At 40.7% G+C, this 14,617-nt stretch overlaps 1 protein-coding gene across 3 annotated transcripts; it reads left to right on the top strand.

Moving 5' to 3' along the window:
• The first annotated feature begins 2,952 nt into the window (after positions 1-2,952).
• phlda3 (pleckstrin homology-like domain, family A, member 3) lies at positions 2,953-13,379 on the top strand. 3 transcript variants are annotated; one of them, XM_088332978.1, is made up of 2 exons: positions 2,953-3,506; positions 12,670-12,797. In XM_088332978.1, the coding sequence occupies exon 1, from the start codon at positions 3,057-3,059 to the stop codon at positions 3,489-3,491; it is 435 nt and encodes a 144-aa protein (XP_088189104.1). In that variant the 5' UTR covers positions 2,953-3,056; the 3' UTR covers positions 3,492-3,506; positions 12,670-12,797. The 3 variants fall into 3 exon arrangements, with proteins under 3 accessions (XP_088189104.1, XP_088189103.1, XP_088189102.1); XM_088332977.1 differs by lacking the exon at positions 12,670-12,797 and adding an exon at positions 12,871-13,379 and having other exon boundaries at positions 2,956-3,506; XM_088332976.1 differs by lacking the exon at positions 12,670-12,797 and adding an exon at positions 12,868-13,379 and having other exon boundaries at positions 2,958-3,506.
• Positions 13,380-14,617: the final 1,238 nt, after the last annotated feature.

Here is a 14,617-nt window from a genome sequence, read left to right as displayed (position 1 = left end):
ACTCGGGTAGAGAGAGGGCAGGACCTGTCATCTGATCACCACCAGGTGGGTTGGCTCCGATGGTGGGGTAAGAAGGCGGGCAGACTCAAGCACGTTGTAAGGGTCTGTTGGGAACTTTTAGCCGAATCTCCTGTCAGAAAGATGGGGACATTGAGTCCGAGTGGACCATGTTCTGTACCTCCATTATTGAAGCAGCTGATCGGAGCTATGGCTGTAAGATAGTCTGTGCCTGTCGTGGCGGGGACTCTCAGAACTGTTGTTGGTCACAGGCGGTAAGGGATACAGTCAAGCTGAAGAAGGATTTTGGAAGCAGCTGGCAGGCAGAATCTTGGGCATGGATGGAGTTTGGTGAGGCCATGGAATGCCCCTTACGATTGTGTTCGGAGAAATTCTGGTCCATCATCCTGCGTCTTAGAGGGGTAAATCGGTGTGCCATCAAGACTGTAAACTGTATAGTAGAGATATGGAGCGCTGCGACCCCGAACGTTGTACAGTGGTGGGCACTTCGAAGACTTTCTCAATCCCACTATCACGACTTTGAGGTGGGCTAAATTATCTTTGGGTTTGACGTCACTGAGGTGGTTAAAAGGGTCCTTATTGGCAAGGCCCTAAGGTTGGATGAGCTATGACTGGAGCTTATTAAGGCTATGGATAGTGTGGGTGTGTCATGGCTGACACGCCTCTGCAACATCGCGTGGACATCGGAAACAGTACCTCTGGACTAGCAGACTGGGGTGGTGGTCCCCCTGGATGAGATGCCTGGAGTTTATTAAGGCTATGGATGTCGTGGGTGTGCCATGGCTGACACGCCTCTGCATCATCGCGTGGACATTGGAGACAGTACCTCTGGACTGGCAGACAGAGGTGGTGGTCCCCTTTTTCAAGAAGAGGGACCGGAGAGTGTGTTCCAATTACAGAGGAATCACACACCTGAGCCTCCCTGGTAGGACCTATTTGGGGTACTGGAGAGACGGGCCTGTCGTTTTGGGCCGTAGAACAGTTGACCAGTTCTACTCACTCTGCAGGTCCAAATTGTGTGCTCTTGCGCTCTAGCGCAAGCTATCTTTCATTCACATTTACTTTGGAGACAGTACCCCTGGACTGGCAGACAGAGGTGGTGGTCCCCTTTTTCAAGAAGAGGGACCGGAGAGTGTGTTCCAATTACAGAGGAATCACACACCTGAGCCTCCCTGGTAGGACCTATTTGGGGTACTGGAGAGACGGGCCTGTCGTTTTGGGCCGTAGAACAGTTGGACCAGTTCTACTCACTCTGCAGGGTCCTCGAATTTGCAGGCCTGCCTCACTGAGATAAAAGAATGGATGTCACTCAACTGCTTGCGGTTGAAATGTTAGTTATTGGTCCATCTAAATGCCGTGACTTGTTCTAAAAAACTGTTCTGAACATTGACAAATGTAATATCACCCAGAGTGACTCAGTCAAAAATGTAGGTGTCACATTTGACCTCGATTTGTCCTTTCAAACACACATTAAGAATATTACCAGAACCGTTTTTTCCCCACCTCCGCAACATTGCTAAAATTCGCCCTATGCTGTGTCAGTCGGATGCAGAGATTATAATTCATGCGTTTGTTACCTCCCGTCTCGATTACTGTAATGCACTACTCTCCGGTCTCCCAAAGTCCAAAATCAAGAGCCTTCATCTGGTAAAAAATGCTGCAGCGAGGCTTTTAACTAAAACAAGAAAATTTGATCACATTACCCCGATTTTAGCTAACCTGCATTGGCTCCCTGTTAGCTTAAGATGTGATTTTAAGGTTCTGGTGGTAGTATACGAAATCATGCATGGACTTGCTCCCTCATATCTTTCAGATTTAATTTCCCCCTATGTTCGGGTCCAGAGACTTCGCTCTGAAAACGCTGGTCTACTAGTGATCCCAAGAGCCAGGAAGAGATCCGCAGGCTCGAGAGCGTGCTCGATTCAGGCCCCAGTGCTGTGGAATGCTCTTCCCCCTGAGATTCGATCTGCAACCTCAGTGGAAATGTTTAGATCTAAGCTTAAACACACTTCTATTCTATAGCATATGAGTAACCTATATTTTATGTTGACAATATCTGTGTATTATTTGTTAATGAAAAATCCATTGCAGCCTGTTCATCCTGGAAGGGGGATTACCTCATGTGTGGCCCCTTCTCAAGGTTTCTTCATTTTCCTTATGTTAAGGTTTTTGAGTTTTTCCTTGAGCTTATGTAGGTTTTAGATCAGGGGATGGTGTGATAATAGTCTGTGGTTAGCAATAATCTGTGGTCTGTGCAGCCCTTTGAGACTCTTTGTGATTAAGGGTTATAGTATAATAGTATTGGGGACTTCAACACTCTTACGTGGACAATGACAGACCGAGTAGACAGACCGATCACGGATTTTCCATAACGAACCCCATGTTCAAGCATAAAGTGGTCCATATGTGCCGCCATTTATATAGCAGCTATATAAATAAACATGACTTGAGTCAATGAAGACCTCCCAAAGCGCTTTGCAATGTGCTTCACACTTACCCATTCACACACACACACACACACACACACCAATAGCAGCCATGCAAGGCGCCGACCTGCTTATTGGGGGCATTAGGGGATTTAGTGTTTTTCCCAAGGACACTTCGACATATAAGACCATATACCATTTACTTAACTTTATTTATCTTTATAAAGCATATTAGTCAAAGAAATTGTTATTTTTAGTATAAAAATATACAGGTTTCTTGTACAAGCCTTAAACATTCTTATATAAACCTTAAACATACAAAATATAGCACTGAAGCAACTTACGAACGATCATCCGGAACCCATCTCGTTCGTAAGTAGGTCAGCGACTGTATCTGACGAACAGTTTGGGAGCCTAAAGAGTCGGCTCTTTTCAATGAACCAGAGCCGAAAGAGCCAGTCATCCAAAAGAGCTGGAATTGCCAACTCTACAAACAGGTGCACGAGGTGGGCGGGGCTATCCCTCATCTCCACGTCGGGCATGTTCTAACATATCCACAGTCTGCGATGTAAACACACCACCCGGGGATGTGGATTTGACCGTCCTCCCGCAATGTCTCCCCCGGCCAAAGTGGCGCGAGACGGGCTGCTGGAGAAGCGCAGCGGCGGGCTCCTGCAGCTATGGAAAAAGAAGCGCTGCGTGCTGACCGATGAGGGGCTCCGGCTGCGGAGCTTCGAGGGTCCCTCCGCCTCCACCCGCGCCCCCTGCGCTGTGTGGAGCTCGGTCACCGCCGCCAAGGAGCTTCCCTTCGAACGCATGCTGACGGTGGACTGTGTGGAATACAAGCGGGGGCTGGTGTATTTCACGGTGGTGATGGCCACGGGAAAGGAGATCGACTTTCGTTGTCCGCAGGACGGAACGGCGTGGAACGCAGAGATCGCTTTGGCGCTCGTCCGTTACAAGAACATGCAAGCTGTGGAGGCCGGGAGGAAGAGACTTATCTCCGCTGCTCACCTTAGCGGCTCGGAAGAGGATGGCGGCATGTGACCGCTCCGGGACAAGGTACTCTAACATTAAGATTTCGGACTGCTCAGCCACTTGGAAATTAAACTTAATACTCTTAAAATACTAGAAGAGGGATGTGAATCTTATAACAGTACAAAAGAAACGAAGTAAATAACTTTTTGCAATACAATACTTTTTATGCAAATAAAATATTTCTGCTGCATAGCTGTTTTAGAATGAAGCCAAAAGCAAGTCAAGTCATGTTTTATTTTTATAGCCCTTAATCACAAAGAATCTCAAAGGGGTGCACAAATTAAAGATCATTGCAAACTATTATTACAGACTATTATGAAACCATCCCCTCATCTAAAACCTACATGAGGGCAAATAATCAGGGTTGGGTAGGGTTACTTTAACTGGATTACTTTCAATTACTTTTGGATTACTCCAATACCAAATATGCTAATAAAAGACAAAAGAAACTAAATATAAATACAATTACTAAATTTTGTGCAGGCTTGGGGAGTAACGGAATACATGGAACGGCAAAAATGATGTTGGCAAGCTGTTTGGATTTATTTTCATTTCGTTTCTGTCGCATTTTATGTTAGTTTTGCCGGAGATCAAAGCCAGGAGAGAAAGCTTACCATGTGTTGTGAGTCATAATTTTATTCATATTTAGTTTCTTTTGTCTTTTATTAGCATATTTGGTCTTGGAGTAATCCAAAAGTAATTGAAAGTAATCCAGTTAAAGTAACCCTACCCAACCCTGCAAATAGTACACATATTATCAACATAAAATATAGATTATTTGTATGCTATAGAGTAGAAGTGTGTTTTTAAGCTTAGATTTAAACATTTCCACTGAGAATGCAGATCGAATCTTCGGGAGAAGAGCATTCCACAGCACCGGGGCCCAGATGGAGAACACTCGAACCTGCGCATCTCTTCTTGGCTCTTGGGATCACGAATAGACTAGCGTTTTCAGAGCGAAGGCTCTGGACCGGAACATAGGGGGAAATTAAATCTGAAAGATATGAGGGAGCAAGTCCATGCGTGATTTTGTATAATACCACCTAAAGTAACTAACTATACACAACTGGGATATTGCATTTGAACCAGGATATTGCACTTAAAACTGTAAACAGTAAACATGACAACTGAAAACCCTTCCATTGCACACAGTTACGGAAATGAAGTCAAGAATAAATGAGTGAACAGTCCAATGCGAAACTTTTTACAGTACAAATTAAAATAAAGTTAAATAACTTTTCTACTATCTACTTCTTCTGCAAATAAAGTACCGTATTTTCCGCACTATAAGGCGCACCGTGTTATAAGGCACACCTTCAATGAATGATATATTTTAAAACTTTTTCCATACATAAGGCGCACCGCATTATTTCAGATTCAGATTCAGATTCAGATTCAGATCTACTTTATTGTCATTCTAGTACACGTGTATACAGAACGAAATGTCGATGGATCTGACTCCCACAGTTTCCCTCAGTGTCCTTCAGTGTACAGATATAAATAAAGCTGTATTGTGTTATTTACCATATAAGTGCATGCTGGTTTAAGATCAGGTAATTGTGCGATTTTGTAATTGGAATCCTGTGCAGTCCTTCGAGACATTTTCATGATTAAGGGCCATATAAATAAATGTGGCTTGACTTGGCTACAGTAGAGGATTTAGTTACGTTATGCAACCAATAGATAATAATAATAATAATAATAATAATTTCCTTGTATTGTCATTCTGTGTAACAATGTACACAGAACGAAATGTCGATTGCACCTGACCCGTTGTAGCGAGCCGATGCAGCCGCAGCCAACAGAGGGCGCCGCCGACCACTTTTTAAGTCTTAGGAATGACTCGGCCGGGGCGCGAACCACCGACCTCCCAGTCTCAAAGCGGGCGCCTTACCATCTAGGCTACTGAGCTGATGGTGCCGCGCTAAAGGGATTGTCAACAAAACAGTCAGATAGGTCAGTCAAACTTTATTAATAGATAAAAAACAAGCTTTCCACAACTCCATTTACTCCCAAAATGAATAAATAGCTGTTTTATTATTTTCTCTGAGGTAAAGCATTTTCGTGACACATCTTTAACATCTTTGAACAACAGCAAGCCACAACATTTTACTTTTCCTCCATTTAGTCAAGACGCAAAAAAACGTCTGATACTGTTATGGTACATTAAACGTTCGTGCAATCGCAATATAGTGACACTCGTAATGTGCAAAAACAATAACAAGTGCAAAACAATAACAATAAAGCAATGACATAATAACTGTAAAATGTAAAACGTAAACAGCTCATCCTCATGCTTCTTCCACTTCCGCAACATCGATTCATTAATGTTAAACTCTCTTGCTGCTACTCTATTTCCATGTTCTACTGCGTGACTGATCGCCTTGAGTTTAAACTCTGCGTTGTAAGCGTGTCTCTTAATAGGAGCCATTTCAGGGTCTTTATACAAACACACAAATAAAAGAGAATCGTTGTTTAATATTTCCCAGTATGCACAGCGCACTTCTTCTTCTACGCGTAAAATGGAGTCGGTGGCTGCTTCTCTTAGTTGCGAGACCTTGCAATTCAATATTGATCCATAAATAAGGCGCACTGGATTATAAGACGCATAGTCAGCTTTTTTAAAAAAAATAATATTTTATGTGCGCCTTATAGTGTGGAAAGTACGGTACTTCTTCTGCAACCGTCATCTCGTTGTAGAAGTACAATGATAATGAAGGTGATTTTTGTTAAGGATATGACAGTGTGCAGTTTCCTCATGCGTGAGAAAATAAGCAGGACATTGTGGTTCAGCCTTTAAGAATATTTATTCTTAACAGCATGCAAACAAGAACATGGCTTCATCCAATCCAACATGGCAATCAACAATCAGCTCAATGAAATATGGTGCATACGTAATGACGTCACTCAATAGAAAAACGTCTTACCGCAATACCACGAGTAAGAGCGCTATGAAATTGACAAATCTTAACAATTTTGATTTAAAGTGAAACAAATACTTCTTAAATAAATATATAAATGCACAGAGGTACTTGAAACAAGATAACAAAAAATATAAACTAAGATTTAGAGCAGAGAGGAGAGTAGGAAACTACTCTCTGTTAACATATTTTTTTGTAAAAAGATGTTTATGTGCTGGTATATTCAAACACATAAATTACAACAATCGAGAAAATCGATGATTAAAATTGTAATAAGATACTCCATTCATTCTATCACGTGATTTATGAGCCACCAAATAGGCTAAATCAATGCAAATATGTGAGGCTGGGCGTACCGCTTTGGTGCAGCAGAAAGCTCTAAGGCGTTTTTTATAAAAAAAAAATATTTTACAATTTTTTGAAAATCCTAAATATTGAACATTGCATCATTACAAAAAAAAAATTGGCATGGAAGTTTCAACTTTATAGTTGTTTGACAGTTTCATCAAGAAACAAAGTTAACAATGTCCAAGGGAACGGACAATTCTCCAGAAACACAAAGAAAAAAAAAACAAAGTAGGTGAATAAAATAAAGTGGAAAGGAAAATAATATTAAATACATGTTTAACTCTACACAAGGGGGCAGACTCTTGCGCACATATCATTTTCCTATTGGGAATATTTATGATATTCTAACATTCAACCATATATATATATATATATATATATACTGGACTGTCTCAGAAAATTAGAATATTGTGATAAAGTTCTTTATTTTCTGTAATGCAATTAAAAAAACAAAAATGTTATACATTCTGGATTCATTACACATCAACTGAACTATTTCAAGCCTTTTATTATTTGAATATTGCTGATTTTGGCTTACAGCTGAAAAAAACTCAAAAATCCTATCTCAAAATATTAGAATACTTCCTCAGACCAAGTAAAAAAATAATTTTATAACAGCAAAACTAAATCAAACATTTGAAAATGTCCATTGATGCACTCAGTACTTGGTTGGGAATCCTTTTGCACGGATTACTGCATCAATCCGGCGTGGCATGGAGGCAATCAGCCTGTGGCATTGCTGAGGTGTTATTGATGCCCAGGATGCTTCGATAGCGGCCTTCAGCTCATTTGTATTTGTAGGTCTGGTGTCTTTCATCTTCTTCTTAACTATACCCCACAAATTCTCGATGGGGTTCAGGTCAGGGGAATTAGCAGGCCAATCAAGGACAGTGATGCCATGGTCAGTGCACCAGTTACTGGTGGTTTTGGCACTGTGGGCAGGTGCCAGATCATGCTGGAAAATGAAATCCTCATCTCCATAGAGCTTTTCAGCAGATGGAAGCATGTAGTGCTTTAAAATCTCTTGGTACACAGTTGCATTTACTCTGGACTTGATGAAACACAGTGGACCAACACCAGCAGCTGACTCCAGCTTCAGCCCACTGTCTTTGAAGCTCCCCCAAATTCTGGAAGCGGCTCTTCTTCACAATTTTGTTAAGGCTGCGGTCATCTCTCTTGGTTGTGCAGCGTTTCCGGCCACATTTTTCCCTTCCAACAGACTTTTTGTGGATATGCTTTGAAACTGCACTCTGTGAACAGCCTGCTCTTTGAGAAATTTCTTTTTGTGTCTTACCCTCCTGATGGAGGGTATCAATGGTGGTCCTCTGGACAGCAGTCAGATCAGCAGTCTTCCCCATACTTGTGATTTAGTTTACTGAACCAAGCTGAGTGTTTTTAAGGCTCAGGAAACCTCGCAAGGTGTTTCGAGTTAGATGATTCAGGTGATTAGTTGAATAGCCTTTTTGTATACTTTTTCATGATATTCTAATATTTTGAGATAGGATTTTTGAGTTTTCTTAAGCTGTAAGCCAAATTCAGCAATATTAAAATAATAAAAGGCTTGAAATAGTTCAGTTGATGTGTAATGAATCCAGAATGTATGACATTTTTGTTTTTTTTAATTGCATTACAGAAAATAAAGAACTTTATCACAATATTCTAATTTTCTGAGACAGTCCAGTATTTTAAGGCAAAATTCAACCAAGCCGCCAAGTCCGTCTTAGGTTAAAGTTGTTATGTGGCTGTTCATTATAAAGTGGCTCAACAATGAACATGGATTGTTTCATGAGCTTCCGTATAAAGGATTGTTTAGCGTTTTACAGTCAAAATGGGTCTGCTGGTGTGACACCCTGACTGTGAACTGTAGTTAAAATTATGTCCCATATATACTGGACCGAAACCTTTTTAGATCATTGTAGTACTGGCTTTGCATGTGCGACAATCAGCGATACGTGCATCAGTATATTAAATAATTACACAAGTTCTATTTTATCTCTGAGCCTTATGTACTTAGTACAAAATAACATTTTATTGCAAGAACACTGAACGATGCACGAACTTTGCAAGAACTTTTCAGCCTCCGATGTTTTAGGTAACGTGATCACATAATGCGGGTCGTCATGGCGATCGTGGACATGCACTAAACGTCAACCCTTCACTGTCCCGATGATTATCAAGGCACTTTGCCATTTTTTTTTAGAAAGAATCAAGCTTGTAAGCATTACTCGTCTGTACTTATATCTTCGTGTGTTATCGGCTACCCAGTGCTATTTGGTGTCATACGGTTGATACAGGAACCAAATTAGGCACTAATTGTTGACAAAGATCCGATCAAATCCACTCCTGCAATCTAGTGGCGATTTATCATATTGATAGATTTCCCAAGGGCTTGACAGTAACGGAAGAGATGCCCCAAAGCCTTTAGAACAGATTGAAAAAAAACTACATATTCACAACTTACCTTTTTTTTACATGGCCCTTAATGTGTCCATAATTGATTCAGAATCCTTGGACTAATACACATTTCATAGTGCCATGTTTAGGTGTAGCATGAAAAAAAACCTTTAGCAAAAAAATCATTGTTAATCTAGTTATCTTTGTGAGTTACCTTTCATGTTAATGGAAAGCGCTGACTCTCTCATTGTGAAGAGTCTCTTTTGTGCACACTTTGCAGCATTGCTGTGCGTGGATTCTTTGCACGCTTTAACCATGGTTTATACTATTATTTTTCGAGCCATCCTTCATTAGAGATGCAGCCTCCCGGCACATTGGTGTGATATACTTGTTCTGATGCACCTCTCCTAATGCTTCTGTAAAAGGTGATGACGCATCACATGCAAAAACGCCATACAAGGCACTGCAATCACAGCCTCTGTGTCGGCGTCATTTTCAAGCCGACTTCATTATTTTTTTTATTTTATTTTTTTCGTTTAATGCGTGGTCTGTCGGGTCAGACTGCCAAAAAACATGGTAGAAAGTTTCAAACACGTCACCCAAAATTCAAGCAGTTTCCTGATTTTAAGAACACGTTAAAATTCAAGCATTATTCCAGATTTCAAGCAGCCCTACAAACCCTGATGAAGTGTCATTTTGAATCTCGTTTTAAATGATGTACACTGCATTGTCACTGAGAAAAGACAATTTATTTGATTATAAAACTGAGTGGAGGATGCTTACACTAAATGAAAGTGATTCCTTCTAAGATATTAGGCCGCTTACGTAACGAAACTTTTCCATTCAGTTATATCGTTTGCTAATTGTTTCTCAGTAGAGTGGAATGAAAACATCCACGTTGTTGTCAAGGACGTTATGAAAAGGAGGCCTCTCCCTGTCGGGAGCTTCGGCTCTGACGCGGCCTTACCCGGCAGTACTTGAAAGCAAAATTCTTAGTCAAAGCCCATTATTAAGTTGCAATTTGAGCCTGCCAAATAACTGGGGCCAACCTCTCCCTACGTCGTCAGCCAAGTATTTTTAGACACACATTTGTTTCCATGAGACATTATTTTGACACTTGGAATACGTATTTGAAAGCTAGACGGTCTATAATTGTGATATATTTTGAGAGAAGATATTACAATATATAGACCAGGCAGTGAAAATACTAAATTCTTCAGGCCAGACGTAACAAGGTTATGACTTCCAGAGAAATGTCACACGTCAATTACGTGTTTGAAGTCTGAACTATGAGTTCACTGGTCAGGAATTTGCAGCGACGCTTCCTCAAGTGTGGCCGGTAACCCCGTTCCCAAATTAACTTAGTAGCTGTGGTAACAGTGTCCTGTAGCTCATTTAGCCCATGTCACGTCTCAGTGTTTCCCATACCATTGAAAAATGCTAAGTTAATAAAAATTACCTTGATATCTCATCATGCAAAAATTTCCAACCGCCCTATATATAAAAAATGCCTATCTATATATATATGTATATATATATATATATATATATATATATATATATACACACATAAATCTTTGGTTGAATCTTAGAATATCATAAATATTCCTAATAGGAAAATGATATATGCGCAAGAGTCTGCCCCCTTGTGCGCGCATTTTTTTTTCCTTCTCACTCGGTATTTGGTTTATTTTTTTACGTTTCTCACGGAATCGAATGATCGCAATCACCAACTGCTATTTGTGGTCAATATCTGTCCATTTATAGTCGGCCCCTGGATATGGTCAGTTTTGAGGTGGGGGTTGTAAATTGCCATATAGCAGGAGATATAAATCTAGGGCAGAAGTCTCAAACTCACTGTATTTAGGGGCCACTGGAGCTAGTGTCTGGGTGAGGTTGGGCCAAAACAAAAAAGCTCTAATAAAAACTTTCTACTTGTTCTCAAATATACTCAACTACTCAACACAATAAGATCCTCCAACCAAAGCACATTAGATACTGAGATAAATGAAGCCAAAGGAATTGTGGGAGGTAGTTCAACCAATAGCATATCGGCATTTTCATGAAGCTGTGATGCACACAATAGCAGACAAGCATTTTATATGACGTTAAACACTAGCAGACATGCATCTTAGAAACTCTACATACACACAAACACAGCAAAGTTTTGTATTTTTTGGGCAAGCAAAATAATTGTTTTTGATGTCATATACAACCCCTAGCAAAAAGTTCAGAATCATCAGTCTTGGACAAGTACTCCCTGCGACATTTTATTCTAAAAAAGTATTAGAAAATAATAATGTTTTTTTTAAAAGTGCAACTTCTTGGCATTCAGAAACACTAAAAGCTAAGTATAAAAAAACTTGGTGGTGGTCAGTTATTGTGACTTATAGACCAAGCACAGGGAAAAACTATGGATTCACTCCATTCTGAGGAAAAAACATGGAATCATCAAAAACGAAGAAAAACAATTACAACATATCCCTAGTAGTTAGTGGCACCACCTTTGGCTTTTATGACAGCTTGCAGTCTCTGAGGCATGGACCTGGTGAGTGACAAACAGTATTCTTCATAAATCTGGTTACAACTCTCTTTGATTGCAATTGCGAGATCATCGTTGCAGGTGGGAGCCTTACTTTGGGCATTTTTTTTTTAAATTTCCATCACAGGGTTTCAATTGGGTTTAGATCTGGGCCATTTGCAGGCCATGACATTGAATGGGTGTGTCTTCCTCCAAGGAATGATTTCAGTTTTTGGTCTGTGGTGATGCATTGTCATCTTGGAAAATGACATCATCATCCCCAAACAGATTTTCAATTAAAGGAACAAGAAAGCTGTCCAAAATGTCAGTGTAAACTTGTGAATTTATTGCAGATTTAACCACAGCCATCTCCCCAGTGCCTTTGCTTGACATGCAGCCCAATATCATTAGGGACTGTGGGAATATTGATTTAGGCAGTCTTTTTTGTAAATCTCTGTTTTGTGTTTAAGCGTCAACAATGGTTTCCTTATAGCTTTCCTATATTAAAATCCCATTTCCTTTTGGCGATTTTGCACATACATTTACTCCAACTTCCTCCCATGCTGTTTGTACTTGGTTCAAATCTTCCCTACAGCCTACTGTGAACAGCCCACATCTTTGGCAACCATACGAGTAGAGGTACCTTCTTCCAGCAGTTTGACAATCCTGCCTTCTGTCTCAAGATACCTCTCTCTCTTGTTGGAGCCATGGTACTTGCCAATCAACTTAGTCCATGAGCCCTCCACGGTGTGATAACTGCACTGTTTTTAACTGCGGACTAACGAGCAGACTTAATCAAAGCTAGGTGCCCAATTAAGGAAAAGAAATTGACTCTGTGTGACCTTATTTTCCAAGGTTCAAAATGCACTGATTCCATATTTTTCCTGCACTCGCTCTATACAAGTATCATCTACTAACCTTTTATGTTTCCAAATGCCAATATGTTGGACTTTGAATTACCTTACGATTGTGCACGTTTGTAATCTGAGTTTCTTTTTTACAGAATAAAATGCCTGAGTGAGGGCTTTGCCAAGACTGGTGATTCCATACTTTTTGCTAGGGATTGTAGTGGGGTAAATACTGCAGAGGGGCAGAAAAAACATTTACCCTACACCATAAAGTGAATACTTTGTAAGGCTTGGGTCACAGTATCCGGGGTCTGCTGTACATTCATTATCATGAGTTCTTTTTTTTTCTCCAGCAGATACTATAACCCTGGAGTGAAGCAAACAAAAGGCTCACGACTCTTCTGAATGATGGGATGAAAAAGTTGACTTGAACTCATTCATGCTGGCATGCAGAGTCAATCACACCCTTCTACAGATGGATAAATATCTATTTTTTGGACCACGAGGACTGTTTTCAGTTGATAAAAAAGCGAGTGTACTGATAATTCACAAAACTCTTCTTCTGCAAGTGACACAATCCCATTACTTCGCCTTTTACCTACCCATTACTTCCCCTTTTACCTACCCATGTAGTCCTTTCATCTGCCTCCTCACCAATAGGGCTGCACGATTTTGGAAAGCCTAATTGCGATTTCTCAAACCTGTATTGCAATTTCGATGCAAAAAAAGTGCATTTTCTGTGCTTTGGGCAAGAGCTTAACTATAATGACATACAAACTTACCTCGAATTGACGTGATTACCAACTGAGTATACAACTGTAACAAAATACCAACTATGGCTCTACTAATAAAAAACAGAATTGCAGTTTGATAAATGGTCATTATACAAAAGTACAACACAATTTAAGGGCCTCCTCTCAGTGCAAAAAAGCGATTTCGAGAGTGGCTGGCTCGCTACACTCTAGCTAACTGTGACTTACGGAAGGTCTCTGTGATAATTAAATACAAGAGTCACAAATGTAGCGTTTTTTCATCAGAAGTAGCTCCAAGTCATCCATTTTATGGGTAAAGGATCTAACGTTGGTGACTAGCTACATTCTGCAGTTATCACTTGATAGTTGTAAGCCTTGCTGTTAGCTTTCCCTTCCGACGCTGCCATTTTCGGACGCGATAACAATCCACGGAACTCTCACTGGTGATCGGTATTTCTTTGCGCTCCTCTGACATTCCCCAATGTCATCAATTTAATTGATGAATTTATTTTCAATGTAACGAGCCACTAAAGCTACGAGTATTTGTGTTTGTTTTGATGGCCATTCTGTGACCATTCTTGTTGGCCAAACACTCCGTCACTCAAAAAAGAAAGGGTAAAACTGCAGTGTCTCGCAATATGTCACATCGTGATAACCCTGCCCCACTCTACCTCTCCGACCCCCTTCACATTGCCATGCCATCACGCACGCTCTGATCATACTCCTCCCGCCATCTCACCATACCAGCTGCTTGTCTCAGCCTCTCTTCCCCCCACCCTTTCCGCCTTCAAACCAGACTCAAAACCCACCTCTTCAGACTTGCCTTTTCATGATCATTTGCCTTTAAACTCTACTATTTTTTTTTTTTATTTTATTTTTTTTTTTTGAAACATCACCACATCTTTCTGTATCTTTTTTTTTTTTTTTTTTTTTTTTTTAAAGTCACGTAATCTTGAAGCCGTGCAGGAGCATGTCGTATTCTCGGTGCACTAGGAGAGTGATGTGGTGAGGGCACAGGTTCAGGTGGCTCAGCACCTTGGTTGCTTGGCAGGAGGCAAGCATCAGCATCAGCAGGCTGTGGCGCTGAAGCAGCAGCACAGGTGGAAGAATGGGCAAGGTGGAAAGCATTCCACACCTTTCCATCAGACAGCAGATAAGTGGCTGGACCCTTTTGGGCTACCACTGTCAGTGGCTTGGTGAACTTTGAGTGTCCTTTGGCAATGATTCCAGGTTTGCGGATGCGAACCGCAGAGCCAATCTGGAAGCTGGGTGTTTTTGCACCGCGACGTTTGTCGGTGTATCATTTTGACTTCTGTTGTTTGTTTTGTATGTTTTGTAGCATGTTGCCTTT

This window comes from Urocampus carinirostris, chromosome 3 (genome assembly GCF_059441175.1).
Source record: "Urocampus carinirostris isolate Australia breed hairy pipefish chromosome 3, RoL_Ucar_1.0, whole genome shotgun sequence".
In the NCBI taxonomy this organism is placed as follows: domain Eukaryota; kingdom Metazoa; phylum Chordata; class Actinopteri; order Syngnathiformes; family Syngnathidae; genus Urocampus; species Urocampus carinirostris.
This window is presented reverse-complemented; position numbering and strand designations above follow the sequence as displayed.

Coding starts and splice junctions, on each gene's coding strand:
- phlda3 (XM_088332977.1), top strand. CDS start 3,057: ATGTCTCCCCCGGCCAAAGTGGCGCGAGACGGGCTGCTGGAGAAGCGC.